Source organism: Anarhichas minor, unplaced genomic scaffold, assembly GCF_050575085.1.
Source record: "Anarhichas minor isolate MPS153535 unplaced genomic scaffold, ASM5057508v1 ptg000003l, whole genome shotgun sequence".
NCBI lineage: Eukaryota > Metazoa > Chordata > Actinopteri > Perciformes > Anarhichadidae > Anarhichas > Anarhichas minor.
This window is the reverse complement of record NW_027466449.1, coordinates 5,725,707-5,747,314: the sequence shown is the minus strand read 5'-3', so window position 1 is coordinate 5,747,314 and position 21,608 is coordinate 5,725,707. Positions and strand designations below refer to the sequence as shown.

The following is a 21,608-nucleotide window of genomic DNA, read 5'->3' as shown; positions in this document are numbered from 1 at the left end:
TCATCCTTATACGAGACACATAGTGAATACAAGTGAACATACTGTAGCGGTGAGAGATACTGATGATTTCAAGTGGACTACGACCTTATATATTTACAACACAACTTAAAAGTTGTGATCGCTTTCCTAATATGCACATGAGAAATGTAAATTTAAATAGCATCAATGTTGGCTACACATTTTTATAACTTAAAAAGCAGGTAATCATGGTTTGATATTGGAACATATCAATCTTATCAACATTCCTTGCTGGGTAGATTCCTAAAAAATAAAGAACAAAAAAACATCAAATTGGAGATGAATATATGACATGGAAGGGAGAAGGTTTCAATAAGTAACCCCCCCCCCCCCCCCCCCCCACAGCAGAGTGTAAAATAAATCCAGTGATATGAAATGCATTATTCTGAAAAGGGCCATTCTGCATAATGAGTACTTTTACTGTTGTTAGTACTTGTCCCTATGTAAGATTTTAAACGATGCATTGTTACTTTCAGCAATAGCTCCTACATGTAGCTAGTGTTGTCTGTGCCGGGGGCGCCCCCTGTGGCCGGCAGCGGTACTGAACATCCAGCAGGACTCTCGCTGCGTTGAGTCAGTAGTTCTCCGAAGCTTCTGCCGACTGGAGGGATGTGACCCCGGAACAGGACGCCCTCCTACAACAACACACCATTCAAACAGAGCATAGAAGAAAGAAAAGCTGGACCAGGAGGGGTAAGCTCATATGTGCCGTTGTCTTGACGAGGCGTACATTGTCAGGTTTTTTTTAACCGATACGTGCGTTTGATTCCCGGCGTCTACACTCCTGGCAGAGAGCAGCGGTACCTGGATGGTGTTTGCACCCATAGGAACTTCATTCAGGCTTTTGTCTCGGGCATGCTAGCGAGCTAGCTCGGCTGGTTAGCATCGGCTGCTTTTGGCAAATGTATCCCGGGGTTTTAGCGGAGACTAAATTAAATCATCGTCAGGGCAAAATGAACGCGACTTTTAAAGCCATTGAGTGTACCGTCCATATATTTTTTACCACGACGGATATTGATGAAGATTCATGTCGAAAATGCGCTGAAGGCTCGCTGCTTGCTAGCAAGAGCGCTGCTACAGCTTGAACAGTGTGCGTCCCGCAACATGATAACAAGATCCTTCACGATGTGTGTCCATCTCTGAGAAAACCAACCGGTTCTTCTTTCCATGTCGGCCGTCCACACGTTTGTTTGTTGTTATATTTCAGCCAGAGGGTAAAGAAGAAGACTTTGAAGAAAACTAACGTAATCAAAAACTCGATAAATCTCAGCTAACGTGTGTGCAACGTTTTGCAGACAAACGTTGCCGTTAGGTTGTATCAGTTTGGTCCACTTGCAACGTCATGATGTTAACGCATCTTAAATGAGGACATCACGACAGTAATTCAGCAGACTTCGTGTACATGATGCACGCCTATATGAAGTGTTAAAGACAAATTGCAGACCCATTTGTCCCACTCACCAAACACCTACCAGTCAGCCATGATAGAGAACATCCAATGCTGCAGACACAGAAGCTACTTTCTTTAAATTTTGTTTTTTTCATGTTCAAGTGTTCTTTTCACACAACTCCTACATTGGGTTTTCTATTTTTGGATCACCCATGGATGCATTGTGCCATGCTGCCTTTTACAGTGTCTGCTTCCCCCCAACCCCCCAACCACATGTCAGAGAGCTGACAACCCTTTGAGTGGTGAAGCTGGCGCCCTGCCGGCAGCGGGGGCATTGATGAGTGCTGCAGTCAGTGGGTTTTAGGGTTTGGCCACGGGCGAGCGTTCTGAATCCTCCTGGCAACTAGCAGAGTTGGTCACGGACCACAGTATGACATGCCCGCCTTAGTTTGCGCATTCCCCTCACTGGATGGATATTTGGAGCGAGATGAGGACCCCTTGGCCTTGCGTCCCTCGCCTCCTCACGGTCGGAGCAGGTGCTCTTCAGCGGCTGCTTGAGTCCCGAGAGGGACCTCATCAGCTGCCCGTGAGTGGAGTTTGGGAGGGAGGGCTGGTTCATCTCACAACCTCTTGCTCTGTGCTTGGCACACGCACTTGTCAGGCTGTCAGCATTTACTCTGCCCCCAAAGTGGCCTGTTGTGGGCTGACACGGCGATACCGGAGCCGCTTGGATCCATTCGGGGCTTACGCACCCAGTCCAGATGACAAAGGCCTCCGGATGACCACCAAACGGGTTTGAAAGAAACAAACTAGAGTGCATAGCCATCTTTTCTGCTCACAGTTCTTTGTCTTTTGTGCATCCTGCACATTTGCAAGGAATTGTATTGTTCCATCACATACATCCTATAACTTTTAAGAATTTCATTCCCTGCCTTGGAGTTGGCGCTTTTGAAATCTTGCAGCCGCACCCTCGAGGGACCAGCTTAAGGCAGCAGCAGCTTGTTTCAATTCCTTTGAGGGACCCTGAGGAGTGAGCTAAGATGTTCTGAGATCATAGACCAGATTTAATTATGGTATATATCGCATCCATGGGCGGTGAAAAATTCAGTTGTATCAAAATTGGTATTGTGGAAACATTTGCAAGGTTTGCAGGTTGCCAGGTCATACATGTTCTTAATTTAACTTTAGCATTTCAAATATACAAATTATTATTTGTAGCCTAGTCAAAGCTAAATAATATTTATTTTTTACTGTGTAGGAAAAGTTTCCTAGTGGCTTAAGGTATAAATATGTCAAATGTCACGTCGTGCTGTAAAAGGGCCTAGTATCTACATAATGTGGCACAGAAATAGTCAACGGACAGTTAAGCACACCCAGAAACCCAGCTATGAACTAAGCCTGTACAGTTTGAGTTCATGCCTCACGTGGTGACAACAAGACATGACCTACTTATCAATCATGTTTTCACAATCCAGTTCATCACCATTGTCCCCAAATACTGTAGCCATTGTTGTGGGCACTGTACACGTGAGGAGATGGCTTCACACAAAAGACGGCATGCAGATATCCAGCAAGTCCAAGCCAGAGCTTTTCTGGTCTGCAATGTCCGCCCGTCTGGCTCCTGCTGTTTCCAGACCCGACCCGGAGGGAGACACTCTGCCGGGTGTCGTTGTGTCTCCTGCAGGTTTGGATGGGTAGAGACTGGGTGATGGGACTTACAGCACTTTCAAAATTGTCGTAGGATTTATTGTGTTGTTGTGCTGAAACATTTAGTCGATTGACAGAAATAAATTGTCAACACTTTTGATAGTCTATCGATCTTCAGATATCATTCATTTATTAATTAATCAAGAAAAATAGCCATTTAGTGGCTCCAACATCTAAATTGTGAGTATTTTCTGCCATTTCCTGTTTTACATCATTGTAAATTGTAAATTCCCAATTTTTTCTCTACTGTCTTATGGCGTCGTGACACGATTTCTTAAAGTCACAAGATAAACAAGCTAATTGTTTTATTTTGCTGAATTACGGAGTTGAATAAGAATATTGTTCTGCCCTAATTTCAGTAGGCCACTAGTTGTTCTAATCGGTTTCATGACATGGTAAGCCAGCATTAGAAGGGTGTCTGTGCGTGCGTGAGTTTATGTGCGTGTGTGTGTGTGTGTGTGTACCTGCAGGGACACAGCTGCTCTGCAGAACCAGGCCAGGTTGTTGGCAGCTCAGCTGGCAGCCACACCAGATTTCGAGCTTACTGAAGTTTCTCACACGTTTGTTTGGGATGTTGGCGCAGCTCATGATTGAATTCTTGGTTATTTTTCGGTTTTGGCTGGATGCTGTTGACCTCTCGGGGTCTTGCAGAGTTCAGGCTTTTAGCGGCATTTGTGTAAAGCTAAACTTAGTTTTGCCAGTCAACTTAGACGTTTGTTTCTTATTTTTTTGTTCGCTGGGGGGGGGAATTTGATTTCTTAAGCAATCAGACGTTGTGCGTTATGTGCACAGCTGATTCTAGAGCCAACAACAAACCTTGCAAGTGGACCGGGCCATGTGTGACTGGGCCGGTGCACTTTGGCAGCCTCTGCCCTTCACGACCCTCAGTAAATCTGAGGGCCTATCACATTGCACACTGTAATCTCCGGCAGCAGATGCCCACTCCACTGTGTTGAAGCGGTCCTCTCCGTCTTTTTGTTTCTCAGAGACACTAATGGACACTGATACTACACAAGTGTACATAAGAAATCTGGAATGCAGAGGCCATGCAGTGGAAAGGCTTCGCTCTATTTTACTAAGTGTGTAATTCTCAGTCATGTGCAGTAGCTGTATGAAATGTTGCCGTACTTGTAGTAAACGCTGATGTTAACAGTGATTTCTAAATCACAATCGGATCTTAACCGTGGCTCTTTTTAAACGGGGCATATCCTGATGGTTATATTTTCTATGTTTTTTTTTCAAGACCTAAATATACTGATACTGTTTTTATGGACAACTGTATATTTAACAAAGTACACATGTTGGTACACATTTAAAAGTTTTTTAAAACACTACAATGCAATTTCTATACTTGGATGCCATCATTTAAATGTTAAAACTCCATACACTGACACAAGGCTGACCTGCTAGAAAGAATGAACTGTTAACATGGGTACAAAGATTAAGCTGTGCCTCAGCATCACACAACAATATATTGATTTCCATATTAATATAACTAACTACCACGTGTTCAGATTTGATGGCCCTCGCGTTGCTTTTTTTCTTTGAGATTTCCCGGTTCAGTATCAGCGATGCTTTGGTAGCTGGGCTGCCTAGAGGGGCTCGATGTCTCCACCCAACATGACAACACTGACAAGAGCCCAACACAGGCAGAGGGGGGGGGGGGGGTTAGGCCTAGATCAGCATTAAAGAAAGCCTTTGATTACGTCTGGAGTATTAGCCGCATACGTCTGATGCTGGCTGAGCAATCCCTCGAGGGATTAGTGTTGAGCCAGCCCACCTCGAGAACCGAACATCAGGCGCACACAAAGGACTCTGACAGGATCCCTATTGTGGTCCTTGAAATGGTTTCAGTCTTGTCACACAGCAGAGCGTGTACATCAGAATGACCCAAGTCGTTTCTTTCCAGAACACTATTTATAGGTTTTTAGCGGAGTTGTGTCACTTGTCATTTTCCTCTTTGTCACGGCATCCTGATCAAATCTATTTGTATGATTTTTTTTTTTTTCCTCCCATAATTCAAAGCAGCCTTGTTACAAATAATTCAGTGGATGTGTCGGATCAAACCGTGTTCATACAAAAAGCAGCTGAGGTCTAGCCGTCTGTCAAGGAGAGGTCTAGATGTACCCGGTTGTTTGACTACTTCAGACATTGTCCTCTAGAGTTTGTCTTCCCGGGAGAGTTCAGAACACAGCTGGAAAAGTCATTACAGAAAAATCATGCCAGTGTCTTACAATCTCATTGGTCAGTCTGGATTTTGTGTAGTAAGAAGTTGTATGTTTGGAGAGTTGGTTCTACAAAAACAAAGCAAGCAATTTGAACCTCGCCTTTAGGCTCTAGTCATTCTTCCCTATTGTTTACTTATAGAACAATGAAGCGAATAATGATAACAAAAATAGTTAGTTGCAAAATGATCATTGTCAAATAGCCTATTTCAAGATACAGGCCACTCATAATACACTTGCCAACAATGACAACACCCAGTATGTGATTTCTGGCTTTAAAATGATGTTGAGCTGGACTTTATCTTGACCCGGTGTGTTTTTAACATGCTGTAATCCAGCAGTGATACCCAGGAAGCCATTATGTCGAGGTTAAGTCTGCGGAACTGAGGCATTGTATGCCAGGCAGCCGAGTACCATCTGGCGCATTGTTGGAATTATAAACATGGTTGGAAAGCTAGTTTGCTCAGCAGGATCGCACGGATGAAACTACCCGTTACGTAATTATGCACAATGTTAATCACTGTTGCATGCATGTTGTCGTCCAGTTCACTGAGGACCAGAACTGTCATGATTCACAGTTCTGTAGCTACTCTGCTGCCCAAAATAGTCCTCTACAAATGAGTGTGTCTGCCCCTTCCAGCCTGAGGAAGAACTGGTGAAATCCAAAAAAAGAATGACTCCTTTCCCTTTCCTCTTTTTTTAAGTGACAATGGAAAATCACTGATCAACCTCATTTCCATTTCCATGATTTTTCTACCTGGGATGGGATTTTGCACACTACTTTTGTTCTTCTCATAGCAGATATATTGCTGTGGAAGTGGGATAAGATACATTGTGTTTTTCCGGCTGGTGAAAATACAAATTGCAACCCTCAAAACAGCAGCCTGGGCAGAGATGGTACTAAATACGGCCAGTTTTTTTATACTTCAAACGCAAACATCAGAGGATCAGAAATGCCTCAGTCATGAAAGCAGTGGGCCTATTTACAGATGATGAATGTGGAATATATATCTGCCTTTTGTGCCGCAGCGGACGTGAAAATGGTTTAATTGTCAAGTCTCAAAATAAGCCTGAATATCAATGGATGTTTGGTACTTTTAAAAAAAATCTCAAGACAAGATGGCACCCGTTGACAGTTGGAGTAGTACTGTTCTCTTCAGTCACTCTCTGCTCTCTATCCAGTCTCACACAGTGACCGTTTTATTCCCAGTGAGCTTCTGATGCACGCCGACTGGCGCTCCTGAATTTATATCAAGCTTCATTCCGTGTGTCGTCTCTCTGCCTCCAGTCTTAGCTCTTCCATTTGTCTGGCGAAAGGAGCTTTGAAACTTGATCAAACGTGTCACTGCTGCTGATATGAAAACACTGCCACCCCCTTTCACCCTCACCGCCAATGTCCTCCCTAAAGGTGTACGGAGCAACTGACACCAGCGAGATCTTTTCATGTTGCTTCGAGACTTCAGCGGCTCTCCGATTTTAAACGATGCCTGGCGCTCAGGTGGAAGTGAACACCTGATGTACTCATCTTCCCCCTCGTTCAGTGTCGTGTGGCTGGAAACAGACATGAAGACAAAGTCAAGTGTTATTTGCTTGCTGTAAACAGCCACCAAAGATTGCTATAATTCTAAGGACTATAGCCAGAAGCTTGGGCTCCAGCTGCTCTGATCTGGATGAACCCACACGCTCACAGTGGCACCCAAACGCCAGCCAATGGCCAACGATGCCCCGTTCATCCTTCTCCCCCCTCCGGGCTCTGGGAAGTGGGGACGACGAGCCAGCTCCTCAATTAAATATAACCCCACATCAAACGGCCTGTCAACATGCATTAGTGGTCCTTTGTATAGATAAGAGGCCAAAATAAATAGCCTAACTATCATAGTCAGTGCGGCTCCCTCTGGCTTTTTATGAAAGATTTTTAGGGGAGAACGAATCCTGACTTGCATACTGATATTCTCTCCATGAAATCCTGTTTTGTTTTTTTCATCCTTTTCAATGTATTTTTCCTCTCTGTGAGTAATTTCTTCTTTTAGCTATTTCAATTAGTACATTCAGGCTGCACGTCAAGCCGCGCTGCATGTCTTGTCGGTGTGTCGTAACGGAGATCTAATGCGACAACAGCTGACCTTGATGTGTGTGTGTGCTATCACAGCGGAACCTATCCCTTTTCTGTCATCCGCATTCGTTTTGGCAGCTCCTTTTATCGCCTTCCTTTCCCCCCCCCCCCCCCCCTCTTTTTTCCTTCCCCCTTGCCTATATTTTGCATCTCTGCAGACTGACAGAGAAAATAGGTCATTAGTTAGACGGAGAATATGAGATGGAAGGAGCAGGCAGGGGCGAGATCTGTGTGAAAACTGCCATGCAATATTAATGACAGCCATTCACGCTGTGAAGTGCCGAGCCTGCACTGTGACTGCACTGTGACGAGGCCTCTGACTTGTATCACCAGTGTTGTTAGACTGTGTGATAAGCACTTCATTTATATAACACAACAACAGTCTGGATCATTTACCCTAAAAGTGAGACCTCTAGTTCCAACCTACGTCGGAAAATTCGGGTCAGAAAAACATCCGATGATTGAAATGCAGTCAGAATCATAGACCGTGTAAGAAGTGGACGTGATCACGGTGACATCACCCATTGGTTTGTGTGCGGCCGTTATGAAGCCTCGAGCTCTGCATTTTGGCCGTCGCCATCTTGGCTTTTTGCAACCACAAGACACAGAAGAGGGTGGAGCTAAGTACAGCTGAACGAGACGTTTTTAGGCCACTAACAACGTCTGTCGGTTTATGGCCTGTCAGATAGTGCGGCCGAAACAACCTCAGTCTTTAAGTATTTTTAACTTCTAATAACACTGACTGTTTGTGTTGCTTAGATTTTTATTTTTTTATTTTTTGCAGTTCTTGTGTAACGTGGATTTTGTTTGTGTGTCCAGAGCCACAGGAGCAGGGGGGATGAACCGCGAGGAGGCCCCGGGGAAGTCTCCTGAAGACATGTACGTCCAACAGAAAGTGCGGGTCCTGCTCATGCTAAAGAAGATGGGATCAAATGTGAGTGCAGTCTCTCCACCAACACAAACTATGGCCATGTGACATTTAATATTTCACATTTTACAGATTTAAATAACAGCAAAAAATTATTTCTGGCACTGCTTTTTGTCCAGCTCATGCACACCACAATGACCAAAAAACATCATTACCGTCATATCATGATGTTTCTTTCATTGGTCAGATGAAAGTAGAAGACCCTTTTAGACTTGCTTTGAAAAGAAGCACACAAAGATTGGCTCTTAGAGCAAACAAAGCCAGACCTCAAAACAGATTCACAATATATCAAGACCTCCATTTGAGTTGTCTATGCTTTAATTTTTTACGAGTAGTGTGGTGCAGAGGTGAGTACAGTGGGCAGACTGACGCCGATGCTAAAAGTGAAATATAAATCGACTGTATTCTTAATTTTATCGGTGACCGTCTCAATCAACCCTGTTGGTCCAGATATGTGTTGCATGTTCAGTTCAGGTAGTGACAATGATTCAGGTGTTGAATGACATTGTGGAGGAATTGAGCAGCGATGAACTAGTTTAGAACCTCTGAAGATCAAAGAAGCAGAGAAATCTAAAGCTTACAGAAGCAAGTATGTTATGTAAACCTGTCATCCTTTAAACCTTTCTTTTTAAAAGATAAGAAGATTTAAAAATGAAAAAAATGTATCGTTTCAACCTGTGTGGAAGAGAAACCAAAAAGTCAGAGAGACGACTCCCCTCTCGTCCTCTCACATCCCTCTGTTGGTCTTTTTGAACGGCGGAAAGACTCGTCAAATATGAATCCATCTCTTACAGGAGTGTTTTCGTAGGTTTGTTGCTATAAGGACATTTTATACAAGTAGGTGTTAGTTTCCAGGCAACAAACAAGTGTTTCGCACACACTTGTTACCAGGAGACGACATAATAAGATGCTCTACTTTTGGTGACTGAAAGCAGCAAAACAACATTTTCTCCGATCAATCTTAAAAACATCTCTTTCACTTTCTAAATGAGCAGAACGGTCAAATGTCCCTACGACCCGAGACAGAGATGTCTACCAAAACACTAATGAATTAATTCTAACTCAAAATATGATGGATCCAGAAATAACACGCGCCTATGGGAGAATGACTTTAATTAATATTATTATGAGAAGAGCATTTGATAAGTATTCAGTTTGTTCTTGTTTGAAAACTTGATTTGTCACTTTGTTCACTCCTCTTCAGCTTACGCCCAGCGAAGAGGCTTTTCTCCGGAATTACGCAGGTGTGGTCCACAGTCAGATGAGCCAGCTACCACAGCACAACATAGACCAGGGTAAGGCTGTGACACACACACACACACACACACACACACACACACATTTAAAGTGCTGTTGAAGGTATACGGGTAGAATGCGTTTTGCACCGGCTCACAAACGCCACTTTCACATGTCACAGAAGTGCTACTTTGCCCAGACCGCAAAACCGCATCGCTCCTCTTGAGTCCTTTAACCCCAGCAGGCCTAACGGGTTCCCCCTTACCGTGCACTGACGCTGACTCAGCGGCCCACCAGCACTGCGAGATTACTCACACAGCAAACAAGTGCGGCTGACTGGAACCGAGTGACTCACCCTCTGCATGAGTGCATCGCTGCTTTCACCGCTGCCTCTCACGAATGGCCCAGACGGAGTTCAGATATCGACGTGTTTATGCGATAAAGCAAATCTCTGTTCGTAATGGTTGTTGTAAGACTTGTAAGACTGAACTTACATGTGATGGTCATGCTATTTCAGGGCATCAGGGGGTGCTGTTGAGCTTTCTTAGTCTCTACAGTGTTTACATTTTTCAAACCACAAGAGGGTGCTGGGTGAAATAAAACGGTGTGTGTGTGGAGAGTGACACTGCAGTTACCTGGAAAAGCAACAGCAAATTGTTTCTATTTTTTATTTTCTGTAATAAAATCTCAGCTGCTTTCCAGGCTGTCGGATAGGAAGCCCTGCTGTCCTCCTGTGGTAAACCTGCGGGGGCCCAGGCCTCGCTTTGTCCCTCCTGATATTAGTCCCTCCGGGGAGCTTTAAATCAGGAAAATTGCTTGCGACACTTCACCTACAATGAAGAGTTATGTCTCCTTGTCCGTGTCCTTTCTGTGCAAGGAAACAATCATCGTTGTTTGAAGTGATAAATATGTGATTTTCTGTGGAGAAGGATTTGATTTTACAGGGTATTAAAGAGGCGAGTAAAAGCCGCAGTGACTTTGTGTTTTTGTCCTCCGCTGGCTTTTTTTTATTATATTTGTTTTAGCCGACAGGGTAATGCAATTGTTTAGTCACATTTAGTTAAATTCAGACTCATTCTGGGGAAATGTGCTGCACCTTTTAGTTGCGTCATGGGCATGCAGTGTGGGTTGCTGTATTACGGCGCGTTTCTTCATCAAGCAGCAGAACATGAAGCGTTGCATCAGATGGGAAGGATGGTAGCGGGTCTTTAAAAAGTTCAACACCGAAAGTGAGATCAGCACAGATTTTAAGTTATTCATTTCTAAAGGATGTTTTAAACAACTTCAAACAAGATGTCAGTTTGTGCTCCGTACCCTCCGCCTCTGTCTTCATGCCCTTTAGTAGATAAAGGACTCCGTGTCTCTGTGCTATCAACACAGCTAAGAAGAGCCTCATTAATTATGGACGGACAGGACCGGTGAAAGGTGCTCCCGGTATGCATTATGCATCAGAAAAATAGACACATTTAGTGTAATTTGGCAGCCTGCCACCTCCTCAGTGTGCCTGTAAATTATTTGTGGTGTACATCTTCTCCAAAGTACTGTGATTAGGCGTGTAGATAGCTGCGCGTTAATCACTTTAAAATATGCAGCGCTTAAGGACAGCAGTTAGTAGGTATCGGCACATTCGGGATCCTTTGAGGTAGCGTGAAGAGGAAAGTCCACTATTTGATCTCATTTAGACTTGGTAATGGGGGGGGGGGGGTAGATGAAAGAAAGCATTTCATTGCCTAGCAACTTGCACAGTCATTGTGCCTCTTAAAATTTAATTTCACAGAAGCACAGCTTTCAAACAAAAAATTGTGAATTACTACAAAGTCAGGTTTCATTTGATTCCTGTTCAAAATATCGGTAATTGTGCGAATTGTATTCATACGTTTTGGGGGAAAGACACTCGCGTTGATTGAATTTCAATGTGTTGATTATACTGGACATGAGTGTGGAGGTAAATCAGGTCGTACTCTGTCCTCACTTCATTCTGGTGACGGCAGACCTTCCCCTCACCTCTCTGTACTCTGTATGCAGCAGTAGTGCTGCAGCTCCAGCAGACACCGTCTGTGACCAGCCAGCACATTTCCAGGCAAAGGTTGTTTGTCTTCGTCTGATCCTGCATCATTGATGTGTCTACTCACAGACCGCATACGGGTCTGGTAAAGTGGCTTCAGTTCATTTTATTATTTCTGAACAGGTTAGGTCGGGCAATGTTTTCCAATTTAAGAAGACAATTTCCAAGAATAACGACTGAGTTCAAATGTCTTTCTGAGCCGTAGACATTAACTCGTTTACTGTCATTGCTGCTCAGCCTGCTGTTTTGAAGAGTAATAGTAGATGACTCGCCTCCTTCAGCTTGTCAAATAATACCGTTTAATCAGCTACTTTAAAGGTTTATAGAATATTTCATACGCTACTCCTTATACAATATGAGTTGTGTGTATGTTGATGAATTGGAAAAGCAAACGGATATTATTATTATTATTATTGAAGCCATCTGACCATTAAAGGTCATAGATAAGCTCCAACCAGAGAGACGTGCTTGGGCATGCTGATGCAGGATGCTCCGATACCGGCGTCCTCGAGGGGTCTCGGCTCAGAGCCGCGGTGTCACGTGTCAGACACGGCCTCATCGATCGGGTGGCGGCATGCTTAGAGGGCGCTGAGGGCAATATCCCATTGTGGAGACGCACTCAGGTATTGATTACTCAGGAAATGTTAGATAGAAGTGCAGGTGTGAGAGCGGAACAAAAGCTAATGTGACAAATGGATAACATTGTTGCTGTTGTCAGCTTTGGCATATTCTGATAAGAAAAACACATTTGCAGGCGTTGCCGTCTATTCTGTCCATCACATGTGATCGGACTGATTGAAATGTTCAAACCCTGAATCATTCCCTCGAACTCTGAGCAGCTGTCCGATGTTATTCTCGGTCCTCCTTTTAAGAAACAAGAGAAAATCAACTCTGGGCCTGCCGTTCACATTTCTTTTATGTCTTTGGGTCACAGAATTAGCATTTTTACATGTTTTAATTGGCTGATTACCATACATGCAAAAGTGTAATTTTGTTTTGCAATTTTAATCAGGCCAAATAGGAATTCTCTGCACAAAAGGCTCTGGAGCTTCTTTCTCATTCAGCGTCTTCAGCTGGAGTACCGTGATGTAGCCGAGGAGCGGAGCGCTGCGTTTGAACGCTGTTATTGTGATTTGAAAATGAAGTGTGAACTCGTTAAGTGAGGCCTGTTTTGTTGGGGCTCTGTTTTAGTGTGAATTGAATACTATCTGTGCTGCAGAGTTTTTAAAGTACGATATGAGGCGAGCAGAAGTTTTTGTCTTTACTAACAGGCTGCTTGTTGTTCCCTCTTCAACTCCTATTCAAGGCTATTTGTGACTGACGACGTGTCACTTTAAACAATAGACTTTTGTCAGAGCCACACGTACAGCCAGCAATCTCACGACTTGTTATCTTGTCTGATTTGACAAGGACAGTTCACTCCTCCTCAGGAAGGATGTCTGAGGGAGGATAGACGAGGATGGGGTTGTCATAGCAGCCTCGGTTGTCCCAGGAAAGCTCCAGCTTCCTGTGAGCTTCGGTGTTGCTGCAACGTGCCGCGTCGGTAGCTTGGAGCAGGTGTCATTAGGGGGCCTGGAGGCAAGCTGGAGTGCTAATTACACAGCCATGGTGTGATATTACAATCTCTCGCAGTCGGTCTCGTCCCTTCTCTTGTTTCGACTTTCACTGCAGCCCTATCGATGCACGATCCTATTAGTTTTTTTCTTCTGTGTTACAATCCCGTATCTTTTAAACCCACCTTCTCAAGCCGAAGCCGTGTGTCAGTAACTCGGGCCGCGGCAGAGTGGTATCGATTCTTACTTCATCTCGTGTGTCACTGCAGCATGAATCAGAGCCGATGACTCCGATGTATCAAGTGGCTCAAATCACTAAAACACAGACTGGTTTTTCCTTAAATACGCTCTCATCTCTGGGCTTTAAAGTTAATGTCAAAGCTTGTTAAATCTCTGAAATATCACATATATGTGTGACTGACATTCAATGGAAACATATGCATATGTTGTGAATGAATGAGATTTTATTAGGTTTACCCTTTTACAATGGGCTGTTAATTTGCAGTTATGTGATGCAGATATTCCTTAAATGTGTTGTGTAAAATGTCGAGCTGGACCAGAACACACACACACACACCCGTTGTGTGTCGTGCTTCTCAACCCGCCCCGGCCCGAAGTCGTTTTCAATGGGGGGTTGCGTGTCTTTATCCTCTCAGCTGACCCGGCACAGATCGTGACCTCAGATGATGATGTTGCTGCTCAGACTCACTGCAACACTGGAGTCATCGTGCGGCTGCTCCTCTGCTCGTTCAGACGGGAGGGACTTGAGTGACGCAGCAAAGTGCTTTTTACTTCAAACAAACTCCCCTTTGGGTTCATTTCACAGCTTTCTTATCCATAGAGGTGTCTGTGGGACTTTGTGTGTTTTGAGTTCATTTCAGGCTACCTTTCATCAACCACATATTGATTCACAGACGTGTGAAGAAAGACTTTGTTTGCTTGTGTATCAGTGCTGGTGAATAGACGGCGCTCTGGTTCTGGCTGCTTTTGAACGAGGCCAGAGATGCAAATAATGATTATTCATTCATTTATCGCTCTTATTGTTTTCATTTGTGTGTCTATTAACTAAATAATAAAAGTGCCTTTCAAAAAATCTCCCACGCTGTTCAAATTGCTTGTTTTGTTTCTGATCAACCGGAGGAAACCCAAAGATAGACGGACATTTCTGCGTGATATGTGACTTAACAGTTGCTTAAATGTTCACTCGCTCAACCTATAGGATCATTGTTTTAGCACTAGTGGTGGACATAATGGTGCATATGTCAGTTTGAGACATGGTGTCATCAGTATTCGCTCTTTTTTTTTATACATTTTATTTGAAAATGAAAACACTAGTTCTACTTTAACCTCTCTGTTCCATTTGAGGAGGCTTTTCTTGCTCTCAGAGTATTTATTGAGGACAAATCGGATGATATGCCTGTTGTTGCTGTTATTTATGTAATCCACCGTCCGGAGCCGCTTTGTCCGCCCCCACCAGGCTGGATGAGTACAGGATCAGCGCACAGTGGAGGGAGGGGCCGGAGGACGGACTGACACATAGCCGCATCCTAACAAACGAGCTGTTTGCTCATAGGCGGCAGCAGCCTGCCGTCCTCTGATGCAGGCTGATTTTTATCTGTCGCTAGGCAACAGCTTTGAGGGACCTGACGTCTCCATCGAGTTGGCTAAAGTGTGTATCTGTGTGTGTGTGTGTGTGTGTGTGTGTGTAAGGGAGACACACAAGGCGGGGTCCGCACATCACTCTCCGTCAAAAGTACAACCGATATAGCTCGGCCGTCCGCTTGGCTCCGTGGATGTATTTCGGTCATCGGGCTCAAGTTGCGCCGTGTCCGACGTGTCCTTCCTCTGAACTGCCTGTTACACAACGGTGAACTTATTCACACACACAATGATTTAGACTGACATTTATTGTGATAGATGAGCGGCCTTGCGACAAAAAAAGCCTCATCTTGAACAGAAGTGCTGTTCAGCAGCAGTGTCGCTCCGGTCGAGTTTCCCATTGTGTGGCATTACATAAGTGTCTGCTGTTCAAGCATCATCATCATCGCTACGTGCTGCCTCAAAGCAGATGAGATACATAGTTTTATGTCTCTAGTTTCTTCCCCTGCTTCCTTTTTTTTTGCCATAACCCCATCATTTGGTTGGCCAATAAGCTTTCAAGAGGAACTTGAGTGTTCATATAAACATATAAACCCCCCCCCCCCAAAAAAGCGAGTGTCTGTGCTGTCTGATGAGGAGGGTCCGCCCTCTGTGCCAAATGCATGTGGAAGCTCACAGCCCCTGGCCTACTTTCATATCTCCACAATAATTAAATCTAACGAGCAATTGGGGGCTGTAGTGTGAATTTTTTTTTTTTTTTTTTATAGCAGACCTGCACGAGGTGCCGTTTGAAATCCTCAACTGTCTGCAAAGGTGTGGAACTCTGTGTTGATGATATTTACGTGAGCGTAGCTTCCTGTAGGCCGTGGCACCAAGTTGTCGTTTGCCGCTCTCGTCTTTAGGGGAGACGCCTTTTTAATTAACGGTTTGAGGAGACCGGCGATGTTGCTGTATGCACTTCTGTGGTCTCAATCAATTTCCTTCCATTACACAGAAGCAAATTCATTTCACCAGGCTGCCGAGCATGACGGTGCAAGACGGACTTAATACTTTCCTCCTTCATCTGACAGAAGCGTTTTTTTTAGCTCTCTCTCTTTTTCCAGACAGTCTACAGACGGCATTGCTCAAATTGAAACTCGTGAAGTCCTTTCCAAAAAAATCCGACCTATATGAAGGAAGAGTTAGTCCTCAGGATATATGAGGAGGTGAAAGAGCGGTATCTTACGCAAACAGAATTGGAAAATGTACATTCATTTAACAGAGAAAAGCTGTCTCAGCAGGTGTGGGCAGGCCCGAATGACTTGATGAATCGCAGTTGGCAACAGACTAATGAGTGATTCCTTGTTAAACAAACGCCAGCTGACAAAGTCTCATTGTGTAGCCGGCATTAGTAGACTCCACCCATAGGAGACGGTAATTATCGGTTTGTCTTCGTTAACTTGGTGAAAGAGGAACAAAAGGAGAAAGAAGAAGCACAACCCCGTGTGCTGTAGATCACTTCGGTCTCTTTTCTGTGTGCTCGTTGATTTTTATTTTTTTTTCCCAGAGCTTAGTGAGGTTTAATATCATCGGCTGGAATCTGGTATTGTTTACTCACAGACGATCTTGCCTGAGCTGCAGCAACATAGGAGATCGAATGACATAGAAGCCTCAGATCTAAGTGTCATCATGGCAGAGCAGGATGCCGCTGTCAGCAGGATCCCCGGTCAGGGCGCTGTGATGGCCGGCGGTGGCTTTCCACACGCTGTTGTATTCTCTCTCTCTGGTCTTATGGTCACAACTGACAGGATTTACAGGATACTGTCAGGATCCAATGACCCGTAGAAAACTCTCACTCGCCTCACACTTTGCACTAAAATCCGTTGCGGACGATCGGATCACAAGTTAATAGTTCGTAACGTGTGGAAGACTTACTGGGGTTCAAACAGCAGTGAGACAGAAATGCGTCCGTGGTTGCATGTTTCTAAATAACCGGGTCGATACCGAAGGTGATGTCCTCTTCTCAAACCATTCACTGTTGTGTTTTTATGTGAAACAAATGTGAGCAGAAGAGCAGAATCTGATCCCAGTTTATTACTTGCAACACATTTTAGCCCCTTATGGATACATGTGGATGTGTGTTTCTGTCAATCTAAGTGTTTGGTTCAGTTGGACAGAAACTACCTATGACAGGTCACGCCTAGTGTCGGTGTAAAGCATCGAGATTCCTGTTCGACATGGAAGTAAATATCATTTCTCTGTCCGAGACCCTAGAAAACTAGTGAATCAAGTGGTATAAAAGTGACGATATGTCTTGATTTTATCCTCTTTGAATCATTGAAATTGAAAAAAATAAAATAAAGGTCTTCAGTTGATAAGAACTCACACATTCGGCTTCTCAGGATGTTTGGTTAATATTATGAATCAGATTTTGGCCTCTATAAAAATACACAATAACACTTCATTCTCTTTAAAGCCCTAATCCCAACAACAGTTACAGTAAATGAGATTATTTAGGATGTTTTAGTTTCCTGCTGCAGACGACCATGTTGGGTTAATATCGTTATTATTGTTTGGAGGACTTACCTGACAATCTACTGTTGGTTTTCAGGTGCAGAGGACGTGGTGATGGCGTTCTCGCGGTCAGAGGCGGAGGACCGACGACAGTGACCCTGGCCCCCCCCCCCCCCTTTCCACCCCACTGCATCTCCCCCTCCCCCACCCTCTTCCCGCACGTGATCCACAGCAACTCCACAAACACGACACTGATGAGCACAGGAGAGGAGGGGAAGAGACACCAGGAGGTGGCTGCCTCGCTCCCCCCCCCCCCCCCCCAGCCTCTTCCATCCCCGACTCCTCATACAAGCTGGCGACCATTACCTGAGCTGCACTCAAGTGCTTCGCTATGGGTCGATGCCTCAGCAACAAGGCAGTCAGTGAAAACACTCACAGGTTGTGTGGATGAATATCAAATGTAGTTTCTTTTTCTTTTCTTTTTTTTTGCGGGTGGGTTGGCTTTGTTTTGTATTCTTTTGTCTGTGTTGAGACTTGAGGCAGTGTTACATGTTGTATCTGCTGTGGTCACTGGAGGAAGTGACCAGTCAGCAGCTAACTGAAGCAAAGAGAAATATAGATCTGGTCGAGCAGCGAGTGTGAGGATTGATCGTGTTAGGGGAGAGATTTTTTTTCAATTATTTCTGCTTCCCCTGATGGGGCTGAAATAGTTTTTGATTTAGCTGTTGTGTTATGAAGGCTTTTGTATTCTGTCACACAAGGGGCCTCATTCATAAACATGTTGTGTGTATAAATAGAGGCGCGATAGACGGGTTCTTCATCTCCCACACAGATGTCGGGATGTTTCTGAAGAGCGTCGACACGCTTACTTCAACCTGCATGCCGAAGGCCAAGTAGTCAAATAAAATCTAATGTCTTCATAACTCTTCTCAGACAATTAATTTCACTTTAAATCAAATTCCGGCCTGTTTATTTTTCACCTTCTTGCGGCAGGAAGTCAGTCGTAGAACCGAGACTCACTCATGGAGTGCCTCAACAACATGTCGTTTAGGTATCGAACTTGATTCTCTCACTTGGAGTGATTTGACGGCGCTCACTGCTGCTGTGACGCAGAAATAACAACAAACACAAAACGGTAAAGTTGAACCGACTAAAGACCAAATTTTTCTTTTTGTATTTGCAGTCTGACCTTTTGTTGACTTACAAATACTAGAATGATGCCCTGAGTGATGTGTGCGCCTTAACACTCGCAGCAGGCCCGTCGTTAATCATTCATGTTTGATTACGGGGCTCAGCAGAGCAGGGTGACGAGGCTAGTGGCATGACGGAAGTGGAAAGAGTATTTTTCAGCGCACGCCGTTTTCCTCTCGACGAATCTTCGCACAGTCTTCTAAATGAGGCCCCTCTTGTTCTTCTTCTGCTGCTTTATTTTGAACCACAGGCTGTTGAGAGTGCAGCGATGCTTTTCTCTGGAGGAAGGTGCAAGAATTAAAGACACTAGCAGACATAATCACATGAAACACAGGAGTACACATTCTCCCCCAAACAAACACTGGTTTGGGGTTGTTGTGACATGTCAAACCTTTTTTTTTTTTTTTATTGTACAGATAGTTGGGAAAATTGATTGTGCCAATTGTATTATTTTTTTTTTTATCTGTAAGATAACATTAACATAATGATTTAAGAAAATTGATAAGAGACGAGACGCTGTAGTTGTAATTTATTGTTTACTGAATTGACTTCCTCGAACACATCGTTAAAGATGGAGAACCAGTAGATAGTTTAACGTCATCCGCAGCTCTGTTCACACTAAAGTCACAAACTACATTTTTAACTAAACATGGAAGCTGTGTGCTATTTCTGACTGTACTGTATCTCTTGCACTATTATCAATGGGATATTTGCAAAAAATACATTTTGATATTTAGGGCAGAGATTTTATGTTTGGATTCAATGGATAAAAGAAAACTTTGTAACCATGTTTTTATTCCTTCGCTGATTTAAAAAAAAAAAAAGAAAAGTTCCTTCTCTGTGTTAATTGACTCGACTGGAAAAACTCAAATGAATATTTGTTAACAAACCAACATGTTTTTCTAGTGACATGATCAATATTGAATGTATTTTAAGTACATTTTGTCAGCTTGTATAACTTAAAAAAATAATTGTAACGTAATGTTTTGAAGCCAAGCATGTCTGCCTCGTGGTTTATAATGTGCATTCAAGCGGTGCGTCCGCGGCACGTCGACCGTTGTTTGTACATTCTTGACGTTTGTTGAAGCTACTAGCTCTTTTAAAATGTTTCAGAAAAAAAAAAAAATCATTTCTTGTATGGGTAAAGTGTGATCCATTTATTTGTTGTTGGCAATAACTTCTATTTGAATGTCCTCGGTAATCATTGCGATGTAATCAGCCAACAGATCTATCACGCTGTCCGCCTACGACAAAGACTTTTGTCTTTTTATGTTTACTCTTGTTTTAAAACATTCTTTATTTGTCTATGCATTGTTTTTCTCTCTCTCTCTCTAAAAGGCGTCTTACTGTACATTTAACTATCACGGTTGTTCTACAGCCTTTATTCAAGTTGTGGGTGAGTGTCTGTGTGTTTGAGTGAGTGTGTGTGTGTGTGTGTGTGTGAGATCATCGTTGAACTTGCAACCGGTTTTGATTTTCAGCATGCTGTTAAGTGTGACTAGGATCGATGTATCTTTTTACTGTGATGACCTGACGTTGCCTAATTGTTCTTTTTTGCGTTGCTTTTGTATTTTATTTTCCTCTCAGTCGACATTGATTCGTTGGTTTTGTTTTGTATGGCTGCTGACCATGTCCTGACTTAATGCTTCCAAATCCTATACCAACTGAACCATTAAAGATATTTTAAACAGTGAAAGGTGACTTTTCCTTCTTTTCTTTGTCAAACATGCAAGAAATGAGAAACTGATTGTTACGGCTCAGAATGACTGCTTGTGTTCAGATGGTGCTGGGAGAAAGTGTTCATCGTAGTCTTTGTTCCTCTTACTGTCTGTGTGTGCAGAAGAAAATTATCTTTTAGTTCAGTCTAAGTCAGGCATGTCCAAAGTCCGGCCCGCGGGCCAATCACGGCCCGAGGTCAGATTTGATATAGCCCGCACCTTCTGTCTTGAAATGCATTATTTATGGCCCGCCAGCACAGTCAAAACGGAATGAATAAATCATACAAATTCAACATGCAATTCCTCTTCTTACCTCATGGTGGCAGCACCACTGTAACTGTCTGGCTGTTTGAAATTGGCTCTGACCCTTGACCTGTCATGTTACGTCAAGTAAAAAAAGGAAAGTCGATAATGAGGGCCGCCGCTTCCAGGAGAGCTGGAGATCGCAATATTTTTTTCACCGAAAACCGAAACAACTGTGTCTGCCTAATTAGTCATGAGACTGTTGCCTTGTTTAAGGAATATAATGTAAAGAGACACTACGAGACCAAACATGCTAATGCTACAACAAGCTATCAGAGCGACCGAGCTAGAAAAGTGAAGCAACTCCAAGATAACTTGGCCTCACAGCAGCGGTCCTTTTCACATGAAAACATCATCAAAGTAAGCTACCAAGTGGCCATGGTAGTTGCTAAACATGACAAACCTTTTACGGAAGGTGAGTTTATCAAAGACTGTGTTATGAAAATAGCAGAAAACATAATTGCCCCGAGAAGAAGACCGAGTTTGCTAATGTTTGCTTGGCTCGTAACACTGAAGAGCTATCATCAGATACTAAGAGACAACTTGATTTGTTTCGTTAGCCTGTTTGATGTGTGTTGAACTTAAATGTGAGACAACTTTTCATTACCCTCACTAAGTCATATTTAAGATTGTCTTGAGGTGAGAATATTGATCGGTTTCTATGTAATTAGCTTTTAGATGGCTTGTTCTTTGTGTTATCTGACTTTCAAGATGTGAAAGAAAGGCAGACTGGTTGTTGAGATGTGTTCACACATGAATGCTTACATTTGGTTACATTGCGATTTGCTGTCATTGAAAATAAAATGATTAAATAACAATGTATGAATAGGCTACTTGTATTGTTTAAAATAATGTCAGCAGGGACTGTTGACCCTTGGGCATTTTCACATTATCAAATCTGGCCCTCTTTGAAAAAAGTTTGGACACCCCTGTGGTAAAGTAACAATAATGTCAGGAAGTATGACATTTTTTTATCAACCTGATAAAATTACGTTCTTGTGGGAAGAAAAGAAAAGGCAACAATGTTAGAATGTAAAGAAGCTACATTGTATAGAATGATTCTATTGAA

General features: G+C 43.4%; 1 protein-coding gene across 2 annotated transcripts; it reads left to right on the top strand.

The window, feature by feature from the left end:
* The first annotated feature begins 74 nt into the window (after positions 1–74).
* On the top strand, positions 75–20,214 carry ctnnbip1 (catenin, beta interacting protein 1). Of its 2 annotated transcripts, none has more exons than XM_076094997.1 (4): positions 75–711; positions 8,273–8,387; positions 9,586–9,676; positions 17,425–20,214. In XM_076094997.1, exons 2-4 carry the CDS (start codon positions 8,292–8,294, stop codon positions 17,481–17,483), a joined length of 246 nt encoding a protein of 81 aa, XP_075951112.1. In that variant the 5' UTR covers positions 75–711; positions 8,273–8,291; the 3' UTR covers positions 17,484–20,214. The 2 variants fall into 2 exon arrangements, with proteins under 2 accessions (XP_075951112.1, XP_075951103.1); XM_076094988.1 differs by having other exon boundaries at positions 13,892–17,489.
* Positions 20,215–21,608: the final 1,394 nt, after the last annotated feature.

Coding starts and splice junctions, on each gene's coding strand:
- ctnnbip1 (XM_076094988.1), top strand. CDS start 8,292: ATGAACCGCGAGGAGGCCCCGGGGAAGTCTCCTGAAGACATGTACGTC. Junction 8,388..9,585: donor TAAAGAAGATGGGATCAAAT/GTGAGTGCAGTC, acceptor ACTCCTCTTCAG/CTTACGCCCAGCGAAGAGGC. Junction 9,677..13,891: donor ACAGCACAACATAGACCAGG/GTAAGGCTGTGA, acceptor TTATCCTCTCAG/CTGACCCGGCACAGATCGTG.